This window comes from Lygodium microphyllum, chromosome 8, assembly GCF_053477565.2.
Source record: "Lygodium microphyllum isolate KBCC chromosome 8, Lygodium_microphyllum_v1.1.10, whole genome shotgun sequence".
NCBI classification, from domain to species: domain Eukaryota; kingdom Viridiplantae; phylum Streptophyta; class Polypodiopsida; order Schizaeales; family Lygodiaceae; genus Lygodium; species Lygodium microphyllum.
The window spans coordinates 143,330,704-143,352,225 of NC_141142.1; the positions used below are offsets into that span (position 1 = coordinate 143,330,704).

Here is a 21,522-nt window from a genome sequence, read left to right on the forward strand (position 1 = left end):
TTATTGCTCGAGTAACCAACCTAAGGATAGAAATGAGCAAGCATCAACACCTTGGGTTTGATTTAACTTAGCTTGACCCAATACTCTCGGATGTTTCATACGCTAGATGGGGGTTTTAACCAACAACAAGGCATAAATCCTAGTTTGTTAAAAGAAGCATTTAGTGACCTTACCTGGATCACATGGCCATAATTGCTGACAGGATTTCCACCCACAAAGAGCAATTTCAACTTAACTGTATTCTCCTTGTTTCCTTGACTTATTTGATTTACTATAGGTAATACTGCTTGCATAATCATTGCATGCTCTCTCCAAACGCCTTTGTATGTAAAAGGACTTCCAACAATGACTAGTGCAATATCTTCACTTCTAAGGCCAAGACTTTCTCGTTTTTCCTTTCTGATATGTGACGCCATGTAAGATTTTGCATCCCATATGTCTGATGGAGATCCAGGAATAACAAAAAAATTCCCTGTGTCCATTGCAGTGTATATCATCTGCCAGCATGGTACAGATAATAAAAGTGATCAAGTGTAACAACTATTACTTTCTATGGATGAAGTGCTATATTTTAAGAATATTGCATGAGCATCTCACAGGTAAAGTATAGTCAGGGAACACAACAACATCTGCACGTTGAAAAACTTGCTTCCACTCAGCCATCAAATGACCAAATCTCCGTTGCTCATAAAAGCCAAGCCGTTTCCCCAAAGTATCTTCAAAGATAATCCAAACAACAATACATGTCCTGAAAGGCTCCTGCATAAAGCTGTCATTTTTTTTAAAAGAAACCAAAAATTAATACTTGCATTTATGGAATTCATAGATATTTCTTTAGAAGGAGAAGTGCATGGCATCAAAACAATGACATACCATAGAAATAGAACCATTAGTGCAAAAACAGCAGGTTAGCAGTAACAGAAGACCAGATAAATTGTCAAACATCAAAATAGAAACAAACATATCCAAAGTTAAGAAAACAAATTTTTAGAGTGACTGATTGTCTCACCTAGAAACCACGGGTTCTGCATTCAAAGAGTTTATAATTACTCCTTCAAACCTGCAATTACAGCATCACTGATTAAGCATAAAAAAGATTCATTAATCCCTCTCTCGATCAGCTCAACCACCAGACTAGTCTATTCTTTCAATACAGAGAGCAAACAGCTTAGCGAGCAAAATACCAGGTGACTTACTTTGACCAATCCACATAAAGTCTAGACGAATTTTGATGCAGCAGGTCGACACTTATTCCTTGATTCAGCCAAACTGTTTGCATCGGTCCTTCCTCCAAAGCAAAAAGCTGTGGTTTCAGCAGTCCAACAGACATGCTTCAAAAAGGGAGCCAGCATTACAGGCTTCAAAAAGAGGGTTAACTGCAGGATATATAAACCTATCATTAACTATCAATCCCCCTGCATGTGATCCAGATGCAATTTAGCATCTTATCTTGGAAATGACAAAAGAATCAAAACTGTTCACTTAAACTTGAACTCGCTAGTCAACCCCTAGAGTGTATCCACCTGCGTTTACCATCCGTATACAGAAATATAATGCAAAAAGACAGGACCTGTGTGAGGACAAGTATAATACCTACCACAAAGCAGACAGGAATTCTGTGAGGACAAGCATAATACCTACCACAAGGCAGACTGACCAGACTATTCTCTGCCTTTATTTGAATCAAGATTTGCAAGGAAATGTACAGTATATTGAACCAAAATATAGAACAATATGCAGAACACTATTACCAACCTGAATGTTGTAGCCAACAGATTGTAGTCCTTTTGCTATGGTGACCAAATATAAAGATTCATAGCCATATGCTAGGTTCATGCACACCTGTTTATTTTTCAATGCTGGAAAATCTCTCTCTCGCTCTCTCGCTCTCTCTCTCTCTCTCGTGAAAATAATTAAATTAAGTAGTAAATATTTTACATCAGACCATCAGGTCGGCTTAGAAATAACAGAAAATAACAGTCATGAAGGAAAGCCTACATAGGCTCTAACACAGAAACATCACACTGAAAGCACCGCTGGTGTGGAGCGAACAGTGTCCAGCCAGGGAGTAGCAATATCAGGAAGAACCAGGTCAGCAGACACCATAGAGGTGATTTGCCACAACACTAAACCCCAGATTCAGGCCACATGACCATGAATCCCAGCTACTGAATCAAAAATGAAGGCACTCCGAGTACACCAAATATGCCACAAGGCTGTCCATCTGAGAAAATGGATAAGGCAGGAATAATCTGAACTCAAAGAGGTCATGGAGGTCATCTTCCCCAAAATCCACGAATGAGCTGAAATCCGGTGTCGAGTCAAGGAGGACCAGATACGGAAAAAAAATTTCCAAATCTGTCTTGCAACAGGACAGGAGACAAAAAGATGAAGCACTATCTCATCAAATGTAGTATAGAATATGCAACGCCCAGCAAAGATCTTACGAGCACGCAGCACATTCCCAATAGGAAGAGCCCCAATAAGCAGCCTCCACATAAACACTTTTCCCTGATACGGAACCTTACATTTCCAGAGCTGGATGAATCTGTCCTGCCACTTCTTTTTGCTTTCCCGAATGTGCCATACTTTATTTGCCTTATCTGTGACCCATCTCTTGGCCTCTACCATCTGATGATATATCTGATTGGTCAACCTTTTCTTGAAATCATCAGGAATCACAAACATCCAATCACGCCACGGAGACAAGGGCTGTAATGTAGGCAAAGGATAGTAGCTCATAATTCCGTCATGTATGTCCGTCCAAATAACATGATACCCTCTAGGCACACCCGAAAGTGCTGGCGAATATGCCTAAATGAATAAAGACGGGCCTGTCCAAGAATGACACCATCCTGGACAGACTGCAATCCCAACAAAGCCATGCAGTTAAACTTGTCTCTCTGCAGAGCTTTGTCAGGCTAGTCCAACAACCTGGAAGAGGCGAGTACTTCGCCTAGGAGAGAATTCTCCTCCTTGCGAGAATCTGAGGAGCGCCAAACCTAAAACCGTAACATCGCCTACCAAGATGCAATCGTATGGGAAAGGAGAAAAGACTAGGAGACATGGATTCCCCGTCTTTGGCCAGATCGCCAAAGTATCCTCTCATGCGAGCTCCAGATGAAAGCCACCCGCTCTCTGTCAAGTAACAAGCCCATCATGAACCTGGATGTCAATCCCAACTCTCGGATTTGTACCTGCTAGACTTCGATCGATGTGTTAGGGATGTCCCTCTTTGGATCCTGTGCATTTGTATAGAAATATAGATGAGGCGCCACTAAGCCCTTCCCAAGATCCGAAGAAGAGGATCCTGTCTGCGCCTTGACTAGAGGATCCGAATCCAAATCTGAGGCAAATGATGACTCATCGGAGGGTCCACATCCGGCTTCGTCATCTGCTCCTTTTTCTTCTTGGAAGCCGCTAACTCGTTGCAGTCCTTCCTTAAATGACCTTTCTTGCCAGAGTGGTAACACCGGGCCTTCGACTTCTTCGTCTCCAAACCCCTTTCTAAAGCTACAAGAGCCTCACCTGAACCTCCATATAGCGTATCATTAGTGGATGTGCATGGAGCAGCCATCTGTAGAGGATTTAGAAGAGAAGTAGAGAAGAGAAGGTATTTGGAGAGGGAACACAGCCAAACCACGAGCACAGACTGCAAAAAACAAGAGTTCACATACAATATAACCCAAAATCTGATCAAAAGAAGCCAAAATCTGCTGCACAAAGGCAAAAAAATCAATTCAAAACTACCAAAAACAGCAAAAAACGGCTTGTTCTGCCAGTCGCCCAGCCCAAAAGAGTGCTGAAAACAGCAAAACGCAGGCTGCACACTGCATAAACAAGTGTAGGAAATTGTCGCCAGCAGCCTGATGATGAGAACACAGGCTATAACAGATGCACAGGCTATACGGATGCTGATGTCAGCAAAAGACGCAACCAAAACAGGTCGCCTGATTAGAGCAGCAGCCACCTGATCAGCAAAGGGGAAAACAGTCCTGAAATCAGCAATAAAACACAGCAGAAACACAAATCCTAAAAACCGATACCATGTCACAAGTGGTGCAGCAATGGAAGAATAAACATGTGCTGAAATAAAGTGTTAAACACAAGACAAAAGAAAAAAAAGAGATAACACAATACAAATGAGAACTCAAATGTATACTCGGGAAATGGAATCCATATACCAAGACATGAGACAATACAAATACAATGTGAGTCATCGGCTGTGGAGGCACTGACACTTGCTCCCTCTCTCCAAGGATTGTCCAGTGATGAATGAATGAATGAGGAGGGAGCCAAACAATATATAGGCCAAAATAAATGCCTACAATATGACAGGTCGGCCAGCATTAAATGCTGGCCGACATGCTGCAAATAATGCCCAAACCTCAATAAATAATGACAAATAAAATGCCTAAATAATCTATGTGCCCAGCTTGCTAAACCACAAGTCCAAACTCAACCATGAGCTGACTAATCTGCTAACAGCCCATGCGGGACATCTTAAGATGACCACGCTCCATGAGCAATTCCACACTGCACTTGAAGTGCATCTAGATTGTATCGAGTCTGTATACCATTTTATACCTACTCATCTAGTTCACCATAACACCACATAGTAGCTTTACTAGGACTTGGAAAACTATCCAGACATTTTGTATGTAACCTTTGGTCTCATAGGCCAACTTGTCCTTTTGTAGACATTAATATAACTTTCTTCTTTCTCTCTCTCTCTCTCTCTCTCTCTCTCTCTCTCTCTCTCTCTCTCAAATCCTGCGATCGTGATAACACACCAAAGCAGTTGGACTTAAGATTACACGACCACACAAGAAAAGATTAATGTGATGAAACAGACCAGCCCATTACAATGTACCAAAACATGGATAGCAGATGAGCTCACACCCACACAGCTCAAAAACACAACGCATGAATTAGCCAAAGTACATGAAGCTAGGAAAATGGGCAATCTAAACACCCCAAGGGGAAAAGATTTGAGCATCTATGGTTTCCAGGTGGAAGTCCTGAAATCTTGTATTTTCATTGTACTAAGATTGATTTTGTTTGAGTTTACTTTTACATTTTCATGACTAGGATGATATTATTTTGGTGTTTACTTTTATATTTTCATTTTGATCATGCCTCTTGGCACCCAAAGTAAATGTACAAACACGGATGTATTTGATCTATCCTTTAGGTCACTTTGGCCTCTACAAGACCTTAATATAACTGTGTGTGTGTGTGTGTGTGTTTTCTTTTTTGTGCCCAAGCAAGGGCAACCCTAGCGGTGGATATGCACAATGCGAGACAAGTTACAACAAATACTTAAAAGGTAACACCCTTCTTCAAGCTCATAGCACCACTAGCAAAAGACCAACTCCAACCAATAAGGAGGACAATCCAAGGTTACCATATATAGAGCCCTAGGTAGAGCTAGGAGGCATTGTTATCTAGGTGTTTTTATTAGTTGGGTGGCTCATTTAGGGCTAGTCTATTTGTCTAGCATTTTATCCGATAGCACATACATTACTCCACTCCTCCACTCTTTTGCATTGGATCACATTCACCTAGAGAGAGTGAAACTCAAGGTACTGCCAATCATCAACCATGCCACCAATGTGGTTTGTATGGTACATCACGCGTCTCAAATTATGAATTCCATTGCCCATTCATTCATTCATTGAGTTCTTGTGTCCTCTCTTTCACTATTCATTATTTTCAATGTTCAAAAGTTGTTGCCACTTTCATGAGAGGAGCTCATAAGTAGGGGGTACCCAATTGAAGAATGGGTGGGTATACAGGTAGTCCTTGTGGTGGGGGTGTTAGAGTGCTTTGAATGCATAAGCGTATGACCAAACTAAAAGAAAATGAACATGAGAGAAGAGGGAGAGAGAAAAGAGGTGGTAGAACGTAGAAATCCAGTGTATGAATGTTAAAATGAGAAGACAGATGTGTACATGAGCTGTCAAATGTATCTCCACAAGTTAATCTCTCTCTAAACGCGGACTGTTGTGGCTAGGAACAAGACGATTTGAAGAAGACATAGATCATCCAATTAACAGAGGGCACTAAAAGATCAACAATCAGCAGTAGGAGACCTGTAAGCAGTAAAAAACAGCAGCAAGAGTGTAGGTCCTCAAATCTAATACCATGTTAGAAGTGGATGCAACAATGGAAGCATGAAAGAACGCTGAAATAAACTGCTGAACACAAGACAGAAAAGAAAGGAAAGAGAAAACACAAGAACATTGCAAATGATAACTTAGAGATGTCCTTGAGAAATGGAATCCATTTACCAAACACAAGACAGTCGTGTACAACAGTCAATCATTGGCTAAGTGGACACCATAGTTGCCAAATAGCTAGTTTCATAAGGTTAGGAAACTCGTTTCATACCCAAACATTTCAAAAACCTATGAAAATCCTATTTTAAATTTCCAAAAAATCCCTACCCAGACCATGATGCATGTATATGTTGATGCTATGTCAAATCTCCATTTGCATTGCATGATTATGAATTATGATAAATTACATCATTTGAGTCATACTCTATATGTATAAAGTCTCCTGATAGTTTTCTTTTCTCTTAAATGAAACTTATTTCTAATGTCTCATTTCATGCCTCCCGTTTCAGAACCCTTGGCAACTATGGTAGACACTGGCACTAACTCTCTCTCTCCAATAGAGCATGCACTAGAATCTACAAGTGATGAATGACCGAGTGTAGAGAAGGAAACTTGAATACATAGGCCAAGAATAATGCAATTGTCACGAGGATGTGAAATTTTATTGCTTTGCTTAGCATTTAATTAAAAGTTAATGAAATGTACTAATGTCATTAGCACATATAAGGTACAAGTCAATTATTTCACAATGTGGGACCTAGGACCCCGAGATATCAGTTGGTGCCAAAGGCAAAAGTTGTAATAAGTTATACCTAATAGGTACTAGGTGGTACCTAGTGCCAAATTTTAGCCTAGACCAATTTACTTACCACTAATGTCAATGGTGACATTAAAAACTAAGCATTATTTTAGTGACAATCTAAGGACTAATAAATACTCAAGGATACTTGGAAGACAAATTGACCGAGTCAATTTAATTATTGGCTAGTAAAAATAATTTTTTGAGCACTAGAATAATTATTAAATTAGTTTTCAAAATTAATATTCTGAAAATGCATTTAATAAGTTGGATAACGCGGAAAAATTGGATTGAAAGGCTGCCACTTGGCAAAATTTGCCCACGCAAGTTGAAAAAACGTTGTTAGGGAATGGTGGAAGTCTATTCTAGCCATTGTGAGAGAGAAGGAGACTGTTAGAGAGCAAGAAGAGGCTATTGACATGATTTGCAGCCACCAAGGATCGGTTCTACAACTTTAGAGCCCTCCAAGAGCAAGTGACAACCCCCCAAGATCCTTTTGGTGCAAATGATAGCATACAAGAGGAGGCAACAATCTTTCTGGTGGCCCTAAGCTATAGGAGACAACTTCCATGCCTGTTGAGGAGGACAACAGTAGCTTTTCAACATTTTTCGAGATGAAACTCTGAAATTTCTCTCTCTATAGCATTCTCTCTCATCCCCTAGCCATCTCTCAAGTCATCTCAGCATTTTCTAATAGTTTGAACCATCAGAGGAAGAGGTTTCAATCAATCTCTACTATAAACCATAATTTAGGACAAAAATTAGTGTTTGATAGTCACATCAGGATGCATGCTCAAAATTGAGGGCCTAGGGCTTGAATTTCAACGACTGAAATTAAGGACTTTCAAGGAGATTCAAGAGACCAGCTAGCCAATATCAAATTTGGGGCTGAATTTGCCTTTCAAGGAGCAAGGTGAAGGCCAACCCCCAAGCAAACCAAGGGGCAAATTAGTTTGGAGGCTTGCTTGGGGGTTTCAATCAATCTCTACTGTAAATCCTAAATTAGGGTAAAATTTAGGGTTTGACAACCACCTCAGGATGCATGCTCAAAATTGAGGGCCTAGGACTTGAATTTTAACAACTAAAATTAAGGAATTTCAAGGAGATTAAAGAGACCAACTAGCCAATATCAAATTTAGGGCTGAATTTGTCTTTCAAGGAGCAAGGTGAAAGCCAACCCCCAAGCAAACCAAGGGGCAAATTAGTTTGGAGGCTTGTTGGTCAATTTCGATAAGAAGAGACACTTGGATTAGTGAAGGAGATTAGAGAATCTCGATTGTACTACTTCCATTTGCAATATAAAATCAATAAATACTGCAAGAGACACCATTTTTGGAGTCCACCAGATATCTAATATTCAAGATTAAAGTGGTAAAGTGTGCATTTTCAATTTATATAAATTTTATGCTTGCATTAATTAGTACTTAAATAGGCCATTTACCACCCTATCCGAGAAGAAAGGCTGGTTTCACAATAACTGCATCAAATCCGCCGACATTTAACGCTGGTTGGCCAACAATAAATACATAAATCACCATCAATATGACCATTAAAAAATATCTAAAATACTCTAAAATGTCCAATCCGCTAGAACACATATCAAACTCACACGAGCTAACTAGACTGCTAACAGTATAGTGGAGAATCCCAATATTGGTTCTACGATGGACTTGGCTACCTTAGGAATCAGCTCAACTCTTGAGCTCGATCCTTTCTCTACATCAATCTACAATACTCTGTTCTTCTACATGTGCACAGACTTTGAACAACCATGGAGGTATGTACGAAGCTCTCTTCCTTGTGCCATCAAAAGACCTTTGCCCACCATATTACCCTAGAGAAGAAACTCAAGATGCTCTCTATTGATGGCACTCCTCCTATGAAGGATCACATCAATAAGCTACAAGACATGCAAGATGAACTTGCATCCCTTGGTCACACTATCTCATCGAAGGACATGGCAATGATTTTCCTTAGCGTAAGGAAGCCAATTTCGAAACGGGTGCCAAAAAGCAAACACTTTGGGACTAGTGATGTTAGAAAAAAAGAGAAATATGTTGAGAATCTTGCTTACATGTCACTCATTGATTTGCCAAAAAGTGTTACATTACTAGCCCTCAAGACTACCCTTACCTCCTAAACTTGTATTTTTTAAATTACATATAATATTTTAAAAATGAAAAACTCAATATTCGACTCATTCAATTTCTTTTGATACGCTCTACATGCTCATATATTCAAATCTCGAAAAAACTACAAAATGTAAAATCCCCCCTAAAAAATACACATTTTTACTTAGGTGTTCTATAGTTAGCCCCCTTACCCTATCCAATTGCCATCTCCAAAGCATGATGTTCATACACCAGCTTGCTTACCTCCAAGGTTCATGACACTCTTCTTTGAGAAGAGCTAGCTCTACTTGTCTCTACACTAGCTCTTCGTGGAGCACAATGAATGACTTAAAGAGATAGGAACGAGTGGATCTAGTTCAACAAAGGCTTTTACCATAGGTTTTAGAGGGGGCAACAAGGACACTAATAACAAGAAGATGGAAGAAAGGAAGGAGCCCACATTGTGGAAAAGGCACTCATCAAAAGTAGAAGCGTTGGCTGAAATACCCCCACTTGTAGCCTAAGAAAGGTTCCAAAGATTCTAAGGCTACCATGGCTACTATAGAGTCTATCTTCATACATCTATTTGAGGTCGAAGATACAACACTTGCTTCATCCATTGAAGAGAAGCCATGGCTCATGGACAATGAAGCCTCTTCACATATAACCTACCAATAGGATTGGCTTCAAGGCATGTGCTAGAGAGGGGTCCTATCACCACTGGTGACAATCATTTTGTTCCAATTCATGGAGTGGGCACTATTCCACTTTTTCCAAATCATCAAGATTCTATTGCCAATGTTCTTTATGTGCCAAATTTAGGTTTTAACCTTCTTTCTATCCATGGCTTGACAAGCTAGGTACACACGTGGTCTTTACCCAAGATAGTGTCACCATTGAGGATGCTTCCATAGGTATTCTTTGGACAAGTATACAACAAGGTGAGCTCTACAACCTCACTACCCTTGCTACAAGGTCTTTCCACAAGCTTGGGCTACTTTGGCATTGCTCAATACGAGCACCTAAACCTCAATTCTATCAAACAAGCTTCTCAAAAGAAGTTGGTGGAGGGGCTTCCATATTTACCCCCTCTCTGTTAGCAGAGTATTTGTCAGCTCATGTGTGAGTCTGAGCTTGATCTGGGCTGGGCATTTTTTATTAGGTATTTTAGGTAATTTTTTTGGTGTGGCATTTTATGCCAATGGAGCATTTTATGTACCAGTCGGCCAGCTTTAATGCTGTCCGACCAGCATTATTGCTCCCCACTTTTTCAGCCTATTTATACTCATTGGCTCCTCCTCAGTCAGTCACTTCATTTCACCATCTGCAGACTCTGTGGAGAGAGGAGCCAGTGCCAGTGCCCACGCAGCCAGTGACTCACTGTTGTATGCGACTGTCTCGTGTTCGGATATATGGATTCCATTTCCCGTGCATACATCTGAGTTCTCATCTGTATTGTGTTCTTTTCTTTTCTCTTTTTGTCTTGTGTTTCAGCAGTTTATTTCAGCACATGTTTATGCTTCCACCGCTGCTCCACTTCTGACATGGTATCAATTTTCAGGATTTGTGTTTCTGCTGTGTTTTCTTGCTGATTTCAGGACTGTTTTGTACCCCTGCTGATCAGACGACTGCTGTCGCAGCCAGGCGACCTGTTTTGGGGCTGTTTTCAGCCTGCGTTTTTTTGCAATCTTGCCATCGCCTGCTGCCTCCGCACCCTCTGCTGCCTACGCACCCTCTACTGCCTGCGTTTTTCATCTGCAGCTGCTGGCGACAGTTTTCTACCTGTTTTTCTCCAGTTTACAGCCTGCGTTTTGCTGATTCAGCATCTCTCGTGGCTGGGTGACTGTTACTTCAGGCCGTTTTCTCTGTTTTTGGCAGTTTTTGACTGATTTTTTGACTTTCTGCAGCAGATTTTGTCTTCTATTGATCAGATTTTGGGTTATATTGCATGTGAACTCTCATTTTCTGTAGTCTGTGCTTGTGTTTTGGCTGTGTTTCCTCTCTAGATTCCATCTCTTCTCTACTTCTCTTCTTATCCTCTCCATATGGCTCCTCCGTGCACTTCCACTGATGATAAGCATGAGACATCCTTGAGATTACAGGGGCGGCTTCCGGCACATTATGGAGGTGAGGCTTATGTAGCTTCAGAGAGGGGTGACAGGAAGAAGAAGTCGAAGGCCCAGTGTTACCACTGTAGCAAGAAGGGACATTTGCGGAAGGACTGCAAGAAGTTAGCGGCTTCCAGGAAGAAGGAGCAAAAGAAGCAGCGGGATGTTGACTCTACCGATGAGTTCTCTCCTTCATCAGACTCCGACTCTGATCCTCCGACCAAGGTGAAGTCCAAGGCGCGGAAGGGATCCTCTTCTTCGGATCGCGGGAAGGGCTTGGTGGCCCCTTCCTCGGCTGCTTTCTAGTGGTGGTGATGAGGTCATCCCTCACGACTCTCTTGTGCCAGAGAGAGAGTGTGAGCGGGTGTTCAGATGGGGCAGCCGCGCCTCATCTATACTTTTATACAGGTGCACAGGTTCCAGAGAGGGATGTCCCTGACGCATCGATTTTAGTCTGGCGGAATCAAATCCTGGAGCTGGGATTGACATCCAGATTCACGATGAGCTGGTTATCTGACAGAGAGCGGGAGGCTTTCGTCTGGAGCTCACATGAGGGGACACTTTGGCGGTCTGGCCAAAGGCAGGGACTCCATGGTCACCTATGTTCAGAGGCATTTTTGACAGGATGGTCTTGTATGCTACTGCGAGACATTGGTGATGGACACAGAGACATGCTATGATCTTCTCTATTTTCAGGTGTTTGGTACGATCGACATCGACATCAGGTTCTCTCCGAGACACCTTGGTGGTGGCTTGATCACCCACTCCTTGGGTATCCATGGTTCTACTTGGTGGTTCTATGTTATATAGTTTCTGATCCCTTTTCATTGTACTATTGTATTGTATCAGATCACTCATGATCTGAGAGAGGGTGTTAGCAGAGTATTTGTCAGCTCATGTGTGAGTCTGAGCTTGATCTGGGCTGGGCATTTTTTATTAGGTATTTTAGGTATTTTTTTGGTGTGGCATTTTATGCCAGTGGAGCATTTTATGTACCAGTCGGCCAGCTTTAATGCTATCCGACCAGCATTATTGCTCCCCACTTTTTCAGCCTATTTATACTCAGTGGCTCCTCCTCAGTCAGTCACTTCATTTCACCATCTGCAGACTCTGTGGAGAGAGGAGCCAGTGCCAGTGCCCACGCAGCCAGTGACTCACTGTTGTATGCGACTGTCTCGTGTTCGGATATATGGATTCCATTTCCCGTGCATACATCTGAGTTCTCATCTGTATTGTGTTCTTTTCTTTTCTCTTTTTGTCTTGTGTTTCAGCAGTTTATTTCAGCACATGTTTATGCTTCCACCGCTGCTCCACTTCTGACACTCTCCCCATCACCACTTTGTGCCCCAATTGCATCCGGAACAAGCAACATAGGCAACCTAATCAACAAGTTGCTTTGCGAAGAGATTCTACTATGCTTGAGTTGGTTCACACCAACTTGTACAGACCTATGTCTATGGTTTCCCTTGGAAAAGCCAAGTATCTAATGTTTATTAATGACTATTTTGGCAAGCATGTGTGGCCCTATTTCTTGGAATTCAAAAGTGATGTGTGTTCCAACTTGTACAACTGGAAGGTTTTTGTTAAAAAGCTAACCACTTTCAAGGTTTCAAGTGTTCAAGCCAACCATGCCAACAAGTTTTGCTCTAAAGTCTTTGAGAGAATGGTGTGGTGGAGCATGCCAAAGGACCATGCCTAAGATGGATAGATCAATGTCGGAGCATCGTAGTCTATCTCATTCTCTTTGGGATGAGGCAATTGCTACAGTAGGTGACATCCACACCTCAAACATCAGTTTTCAAAGACACAACTCCTTATGAGGCTTTTTTGTTGAGAATCCTTCTATGTCTCTCTTTCACATCTTTGGATACAATGCCAATCCATGTGGACAAAAAGAAAAGGGGTGATCTTAATGTGAAGTCAAAGGATCTTATCTTTATTGTTAATAGAACAACCGGGAAGCCAAAGAAAAGAAAGATACAAATGAGTACAGATGCAATCTTTGACGAGGCTACAGCCTCGAACGCTCCTATTGATGGTAATTTTTAATTCTTCTACAAGAGGTTCTTTGTCATCAATTGAGCCCCCCTCCCTTTACCTTTTTGCACCCCTTCTTCATTTGCAACTCCTTCTCGTCCATCTCATATGGAATCGTGTATGGAGAGGAGCCATGTCATAAATACATGTATTTTTGCAAGCCTCACTTAACATGTGGATTAAATTTTAATCACATGTTTAAGTAAATGTTGCACATGTGAGGTACGACTAACGTTAGTGTAAATTAATGAGCCTCGAAGTAGAGGAAATCAGCGAATATCAAAAGGTAAATTTTATAGTTAGTCATGTCGCACAAATACTAAGAGGTATATGGTGTCAAATATGGCGTTTAATGGTACTTAACACTGATCTAATGGTCAAAAATGACACAGGGAAACTTGGGAGATGAAGTGACCTAGCCAATTTAATTACTAGCTGATCAGACTATTTTTCTAAATATATATCAATGAGAGAAAGGTAAGAAGCGTACTCTGTACATTGCCATATGTTAATTTTTCCCCCTATGACATCTCGCTACACCTAACCCAAGGGGCAATCACCATATGTAGCATTGGATAAGGATATTAAGAGTTCCCAAGGGAGGAAGATGTCATCCTACTAAGAGACTTAATATTAATTTTCAGTAATTTTAGACTGAAAATTAATCTAGTAATGTGGATAATGTTGGAAACACATTTGGAAAGACTGCTACTTGTTAAATTTTCTTAAGCAAGGCTGGGAAAAACGTGGAAAAGGCTAGGAGAGAAAAAATGAAAGCTCAAACAGAGAGAGAGAATCGTTCATTCTTGCTAAAAACACATCATGAGAAGCCAGAGCAACCATCGTGAGCTGAGTTTCAAGCATTTGCAGATTTGGAGCAGCCAAAAACTACACGAGATCCTAGGCAGTTGGGCGACAACCCCAAGCTGAAAGCGTAAAGAAATTTTGAGTCTCAAGGTGTAGGCAACAACATTTATTGCTGTTAGGACAAGGCAACAACTGCATACACGACAAAACTCCAAATTTTCTCTCTCTCAACATTTTCTCTCATTCCCCAACCATTTCACAACCATGCTTTGAAGATCTCAACATTTGGACCCTTAGAGGCTAAGGAATTTCAATTTTCTTTGCTATAAACCCTAATTTAATAGAAAAAATTAGGGTTTAGCAATTGCCTCGAGAAGCGTGCCAAACATTGAAAAGACATTAATTATTCATGATTGAAGGTGATTTTCAACTGAAATCTGGTGGACGACCAACCAACCATCGAATTTGGGGCATTTTCACTCTTCTCAAAGTGGATGAAGGCCAATTGATTATCCCAATCAAGGGGCAAATCAGATGGAAAACTTGCTAGTCACTTTGGATAGCAAGGGGAGTTTGGATTGCGAAGGGGGATTGGGAGAATCCCACTGTAAATCAACTACTACTTCAATAAAGATGAAGAAATACCAAAAGGGCCACCAATTTTGGGACCAACTAGGTGTCCATAGTCCAAAGATTAGTAGGTACATTTGTATTTTTTCAGTTTTGCAATAAATGCTTAGTGCTGCAATAAACTTGTAATCAAGGAATTACCAATGCAAATTGGTCACTTCATTCTCTTCTTTCATTACAATCTTTATCTTCCCCTCTCTCTCCTTGTTCGTATTGTTTAATTAAGCATTCTCATAGAGAGGACACTTTGGTGGCCTAGCCAAAGGCAAAAAATCCATGGTCCCCTAGGTTGTTACAACATCGATGTCTTTTCGAGGCACCTTGGTGTTAGCTTGAATGCCCACTGCTTGGGTATCAGTGGTTCTATCTAATTGTCATTCTTATATGTACTATGATGAGTCCTTATCATTGTATATTTTATTGTACTAATCACCCACGATCTCAGAGAGAGAGTTAGCAAAATACATCTCATGGGTGCATAAGTCTAGGCACTTCTATGCATTTCAACGATTTATGCCAAATGTTTTTGTGGCTAGCTAACTCATATTTTTCGACGCCTTGATGGTGTTAGCAAGAGTATTAGCTCATGTGTGAGTTTGTGCATACCAATTGGGCGGGGCACATTTGTTAGTATTTTAGGCATTTTATTGGATTGGCACTTTATGCCAATGGACCAGCCGTCAATGTTGACCGACTAGGGCTGGTTATGGCTTTTTTTGGGCCTATTTATTGGGCTCCTCCTCCTCCTTCACATACACAATCATCGTCATTCTTCAAGTCATCTTCCTGTTGGAGAGAGGAGCCAGTGCTAGTGCCCAAGCAGCTAGTGACTCAATGTTATATGCAACTGTCTTAAGTTTAGTACATGGATTTTATTTCTTGAGCATCCTTTTGAGTTCTCTTCCTTTGCCGCATTCTTCTGTGTTCTCTCTTTATTTCTCTTTTGTCTAGTGTTCAACAGTTTATTTCAGCACTTGTCTATGCTTCCATTGCTGCACCACTTCTGACATGGTATCAAAGTGCAAGATCAAGGCTCTTGTTGCGTGTTTCTTTGCTGATTACAGGCCATCTATACCCTTGCTTACCTAGCAACTATTGCTTGCTGCTATCACCCCGTCTACACGCCTTATGGAGGCTGCATTTATGCGCCAGCTGCTTGCATTTACCTCTTTACTGCGTTTAAAGCAGGTCGCCTGCATTTAATGCTGTTTACTCTGCGTTTTAGTTAGCAGCTGCTGCATTTTCTGTATCTCTTGCTCCTAGCGCCTGGGCTGCAGCATCCACTATCTACCAATAGTGTTTGCTAGCTCTTTTCAATTTTCTGCAGTTGATTTTTCATGGTCAGTTTGTGAATACTGCATGTGAACTCTTTTTGTACAGTCTATGCAATTTGATTGGCTGTCTTCTCTCTTCATATACTTTCTACATTCTATCTTCTCTTCTTATCCTCTCCATATGGCTCCTCAATGCACTTTTGCACATGATAAGTTACATGGACCTGACTATCTAACATGGAGTGCTATTATGAAAGCCTAGTTTGTGCAAAAGCAAATTTGGTACGCTATTAGTGGAGCTATTCCTCGGCCTCAGCATCCTTTTCCTCTTTCCAACAATTTTGATGAGGACAACCATGAGAAAGTTGTGGTTACATGGGATTCGAACAATGCGTGTGTATTCTACACTACTTCAATGTATTTCTAAAGAAGTTCTACCAACAGACACCTCCTGCAGGATACCTCCAAAAGTATGGTCAAAGCTTCAAATGTTGTACAAGGCACCTTCCACCATGCGTGTAGTAACCCTTTCTGGCCAGCTTCAGCAGATAAAGTTTGAGCCAAAGACACCATTCAATTTTTTTTCCTCCGTGTTCACAAGTACAACATCAACTTCAAAACATGCAATCTACCCTTTCAAAGGCACATCTAGTGGGCACGGTACTCTACAAGCTCTCCATAGAGTTTGATGGAGTGGCAAATGCTTTGAGGACACCGCTTGAGCATGAGGCATCTTTGCATTTATAGGGGAGGCTTCCATCTCATTATGGAGGTTCCAATGAGGCCTTTACAGCTTCAGGAGGAATGACAGGAAGAAGAAGTGGAAGGGCCAATGTTATCACTGTGGTAAGAAGGGCCACTTGCGAAAAGATTGTAAGGAGTTAGCAACCTCTCGAAAGAAAAAGGAGAAGATGAAGAAGCGGGATGCGAACTCCTCCAATGAGTCATCCTCTTCCTCAAACTCTGACTCCAATCCTCCGGCCATGGAGAAGTCCAAGGCACAAAAGGGATCCTCTTCTTCAAATGGGGGAAAGGGCTTGGTATCCCTTTCATGTACTACTTTCTAGTCCAAGTGATGCGGTAGTCCTTCACGACTCTTCACAAAGAGGGAGTGTGAGAGGGTGGGGAGATGGGGCAGCCAAGCCTCATCTATACAAGTATATAGGTACATAAGTTCCAAAGAGGGACGTCCTTGATGCATCAACCGAAGTCTAGCAAATTCAAATCCTAGAGCTAGGATACATCCAAACTCGTATTCAACAAAAAGCGAGCTTAGTTCCTAATCTAGGCTCAAATGAGGAGACACTTTTGCAATCTAGCCCAAGGCCGGGAATCCATGGTCCCATAATTTCAGCATCTAAGCTCACATGAGGGGACACTTTCGTGGTCTGGCCCAAGGTTTGGAATCCATGGTCACATATGTTCACAGGCATTTTTGATAGGATGGTCTTACATGCTACTACAAGACATTGATGGCGGATATAGAGACATGCTACGATTCTTCTCTATTTTTAAGAGCTAGTACAATCAACGTCAACCTCAAGTTCTCTCCAAGGCATCTTGGTGGTGGCTTGATCACCTGCTACTTGGATATCCATGGTTCTACTTTGATGGTTCTATGTTATTGTATTGTATCACATCACCCATCTGAGCCAAGGTATTAGCAAGATTGTCAAACTCATATGTGAATCTGTGCATACCAATTGAGCTGAGCACATTTCTTAGTATTTTAGGCATTTTATGCCAATTGGCCAATATTTAATGTTGGCCAACCAGCTGCTGGTTATGGCTTATTTCGAGCCTATTTATTGGGCTCCTCCTCCTTCTCCATCACATATATAGTCATCATCATTCTTTAGGTGGTTTTCCCATTGGAGAGAGAAGTCGATACCAATGTCCACGCAGCCAGCAACTCACTGTTGTACACAATTATCTCGTGTTTGGTATATGGATTTCATTTCCCAAGCATCCTTTTGAGTTCTCTTCCTTTGCAGTGTTCTTCTATGTTCTCTCCTTCTTTCTCTTCTGTCTTGTGTTCAGTAATTTATCTCGGCACTTGTCTATGCTTCCATCGCTGCACCACTTCTAACGGATGGCCAATCGACTAGTATTTTCTAACATCACTTTATTGCCTATTTATATGCAAGCTCCCTCCTCCACTACCACTCACTTTACTCATCCTTCAACACAATTGCTTCCAAGTGGAGAGAGGGAGACTATGCACGATGCCTATGACTCAGTACCTAAGCTTTTGTATTGTTCTTGTGCTTTGGTATATGGATTCCATTTTTCGAGCATATTCTCTTTGAGACCTTGTGTTCTTGCAATGTTCTTTTCTCTCTTTGTGTTCTTGCAATCTATTACAATAGTGTCTTTGCTTCCATTGTTCACTCTTTTTAATAAAGGGAGGGTCTCTTGGTCAGTGGTTATGATCTCTCATTACACTCGATTCAGTATTGCATCTATCTCTTGAATTTATTGCTGTGTTCAGCCCGGCGATTGCCCACACAGCTGCATTTGGCCCTTCTAGTTGCGGCCATGCACTCTACCATCAACAAACTTCTACATTTGGTTATGCCTGCTGCCACCCAAGCTGTCATCACTCTCCCAAGGCTGCATTTTGCAGATTTCTCACTCTTTTGCTTGTCTAACATTGATCTGGCATCACTGTTTAGTGTGTTTGCTATTGTCTAACATCTAGAGGCTGCCTTGCTGCGTTTCGAGATCCATTAGGAGTATGACACATTCTCTAGCTCATCATCCCTGCCTGGGGTATTGAGACACAAGAGTTAGTGGTATAGTTTTCATTCCCTGCACGGTTCGTTTGCTACATGAGCATCGCATTATCTTCATTCATTCACTCAGATCTTCAATATGTTCATTGTCTCTAAGTTATCCTAACCCTAACTATGTTTTGTTAAGTTTCTACTTTGTCATACGCTTTCATTTATGTTTCTACATTAGGGTATTTCTTTACATGGTATCAAAGCTAGGATTACCCCAAAGATACCTAGGCCTTTGATCTGAAAGCCCTTCCCAAGAAGTAGAAACAACAAAGAGCGCAAGATGACTATGAACACATCTTCACCACATTATGATGTTCCCAAGCCTAGCCATCTCTATGTCTTTCATCTCTTCCATACACATCTCCATCTTCATTCCCTCCTATGTCAAGTACACAAAACAATACTTCTCAACCTTTTGAGTTTACTTCCTCTTTTTCGCAGGACATTGGTATGCTCAAGATGAAGGAACTCTTCACACCAAGTATTGATTCATAAGCCCTGAGAAGATAGATTTTTCCATTTAAACTCGAGTAAAGGTAAGTAAAAGCTGCAAGATTCATGAGTGTTCCTTTTCATCTTTTTCTTCACCTTTTACATCCCATAATCAATTTGATTTTGGTGAATCGTCTTTTTCATCATTTACATTTAATGGACAAAAGAAACCTAACTCATTTCCCACAACTACACCAATCACAAAACCATTTAATCTCCCACCCATCCCATCCACTAATTCCATCGCACCTTCCTTTTAGCCTCCATTAAGTGCACCTTTCATGACCTCACGCATCACACAAGGAGGTCCTTTGCCTTTAGGCACAACCTTTAGAATCTCGTCTTTTCATCAACCGGGTGGGATGGTGTCTCCATGCCAGAGGTTCATCGTCCTATCCACACTTTCAAGGATTTTCACAAACTGGGAATGCCACCCAACCATTACTGAGTGTGGATCAATTGGTACTACAATTTGCCTCTATGGCATTACCTAGTGGGCCTTTTGGTCATTTTGACGTGCCCTAATCGACAGTTGGATAAGGCTTGCATATCTCGTTGCCTCCACCTCTAACGGCGCTCTATGGAAACATTCATGTTTCAGTGCCTCCGCATCAATCGACACCCATTGGACCTTTTCAACCTATTTCTACCTACCCACCTGCTCCACCTTCTACTTATCCCCCTTCTTATCCATCTTATTTCACTTATCCAACACCTAATGCTTCTTCCTTCTCATTAGCCAAAAATGCCGTTAATGACAAGACTCGTTTTAACAAGTCAAACCTAATGAGACATACCCTTGACTCATAGAACCTATGGAATGTTGTGCATGGGTTAGAACCCCAACATGATCCCGTACTTATTCGATATGAGGATGCCCGCTCATGGAAGGCTAGAAATGCCTCTGCTATTGTCCAGTTGATGCAAGGTTTATTACATGAGTTTCATTCGCAGCTTTAGCATTTGGACTTAGCATCTGAGTGTTGGGCGCAATTGACTGACGGCTATGCAGCTCATCAAGATAGGAGCAATCACATCAATTTGGATCATGAGCTCCAAAACTATAAAATCACTGACTAGGATTCACGCCAACTTACCTTTACCAACCCCCCTTCACAGAATGGAATCATAGAGCATAGAAATCAGACCATTATGAACATGGCAAACTCTATGTTGTTCACAACAAAGCTTCCTAAGTGCTTTTGGGTCAAGGCTGTTAACACTTTGGTATACATCCTCCATCAATGCCTAACTAGGTCGACTATCCCTCAGAGAACTCCGTATATGGCAATTGTTGTCTCTCGATCTATAGTTTCCCACTTTAAAGTCTTTGGGAGTTGTGCCTACATGGACACCCCTAATGATAAGAGAAGGCTGTTAACACTCCAATATACATCCTCCATCAATGCCTAACTAGGTTGACTATCCCTCAGAGAACTCCGTATAAGGCAATTGTTGTCTCTCGATCTATAGTTTCCCACTTTAAAGTCTTTGGGAGTTGTGCCTACATGGACACCCCTAATGATAAGAGGAGAAGGCTGTTAACACTTCGGTATGCATCCTCCATCAATGCCTAACTAGATTGACTATCCCTCAGAGAACTCCGTATATGGCAATTGTTGTCTCTCGATCTATAGTTTCCCACTTTAAAGTCTTTGGGAGTTGTGCCTACATGTGCACCCCTAATGATAAGAGGAGAAAGCTCAATCCTCAAACCGATCTCCTCATCTTTGTAGAATACTCCGAAGCAAAAGTCTATCGTTCGTTTAATCATCAAAGAAACAGGATGATTGTAAGAAGAAATGTAGTACTTGATGAGAGGAACCTTGTGCAATTCTTTGCACCAGACTCTGATGTCATTTTCTCACATTATTCCCTCGAAAGTTGTGCCTTCTAAGCAGAGTCTACTACCCGCTCTTGCCTATCCGCAAATTCTTCTACTTCCACGTCCCCCTCTACAATGCCCATTACCTTGATGGTAGCAACAAACCATGGGAGATTCAAGGATCCTTCCACCAGCCCTAGAAGACTTGCCCAACTTGCATCTTAGACATCATTTCAATCGCTGTCTACAGCTAATTACATAGCGCATTCTAAGCCAAGTAGTTAACAAGAGGCTCTTCAACACCCCCATCGGCAAAGGCCATGGAGAATGAGCTAGAGAATATTGACCGAAATGAGATTTGAACCTTGGTCGATCATCCAAGCCAAAAGAAAGTCATAGAGACAAATTGGATTTTTAGATCCAAGCTAAAAGCTTATGAGACTTTAGACAAGTACAAGGCTCGCCTTGTAGTGCGAGGGTTTCAACAGAAGCAAGGCATTGACTATGAGAAGACCTTTGCTCCTACTACAC

The 21,522-nt window shown here is 41.4% G+C and overlaps 1 protein-coding gene across 4 annotated transcripts in view; it reads right to left on the reverse strand.

Moving 5' to 3' along the window:
* The window catches only part of LOC148032959 (uncharacterized), a 36,245-nt gene that overhangs the window by 9,352 nt on the left and 5,371 nt on the right, over positions 1–21,522 (reverse strand). For 3 of the 4 annotated variants that reach the window (XM_087683652.1, XM_087683650.1, XM_087683651.1), the window contains 5 exons: positions 1,756–1,842; positions 1,197–1,303; positions 1,010–1,060; positions 598–769; positions 174–497 (listed from right to left, as the gene is read on the reverse strand). In XM_087683652.1, the coding sequence (XP_087539778.1) occupies positions 174–497; positions 598–769; positions 1,010–1,060; positions 1,197–1,303; positions 1,756–1,842 (741 nt within the window). The remainder of the gene's footprint in view (positions 1–173; positions 498–597; positions 770–1,009; positions 1,061–1,196; positions 1,304–1,755; positions 1,843–21,522) is intronic. The other variant, XM_087683653.1, reaches the window with a different exon arrangement.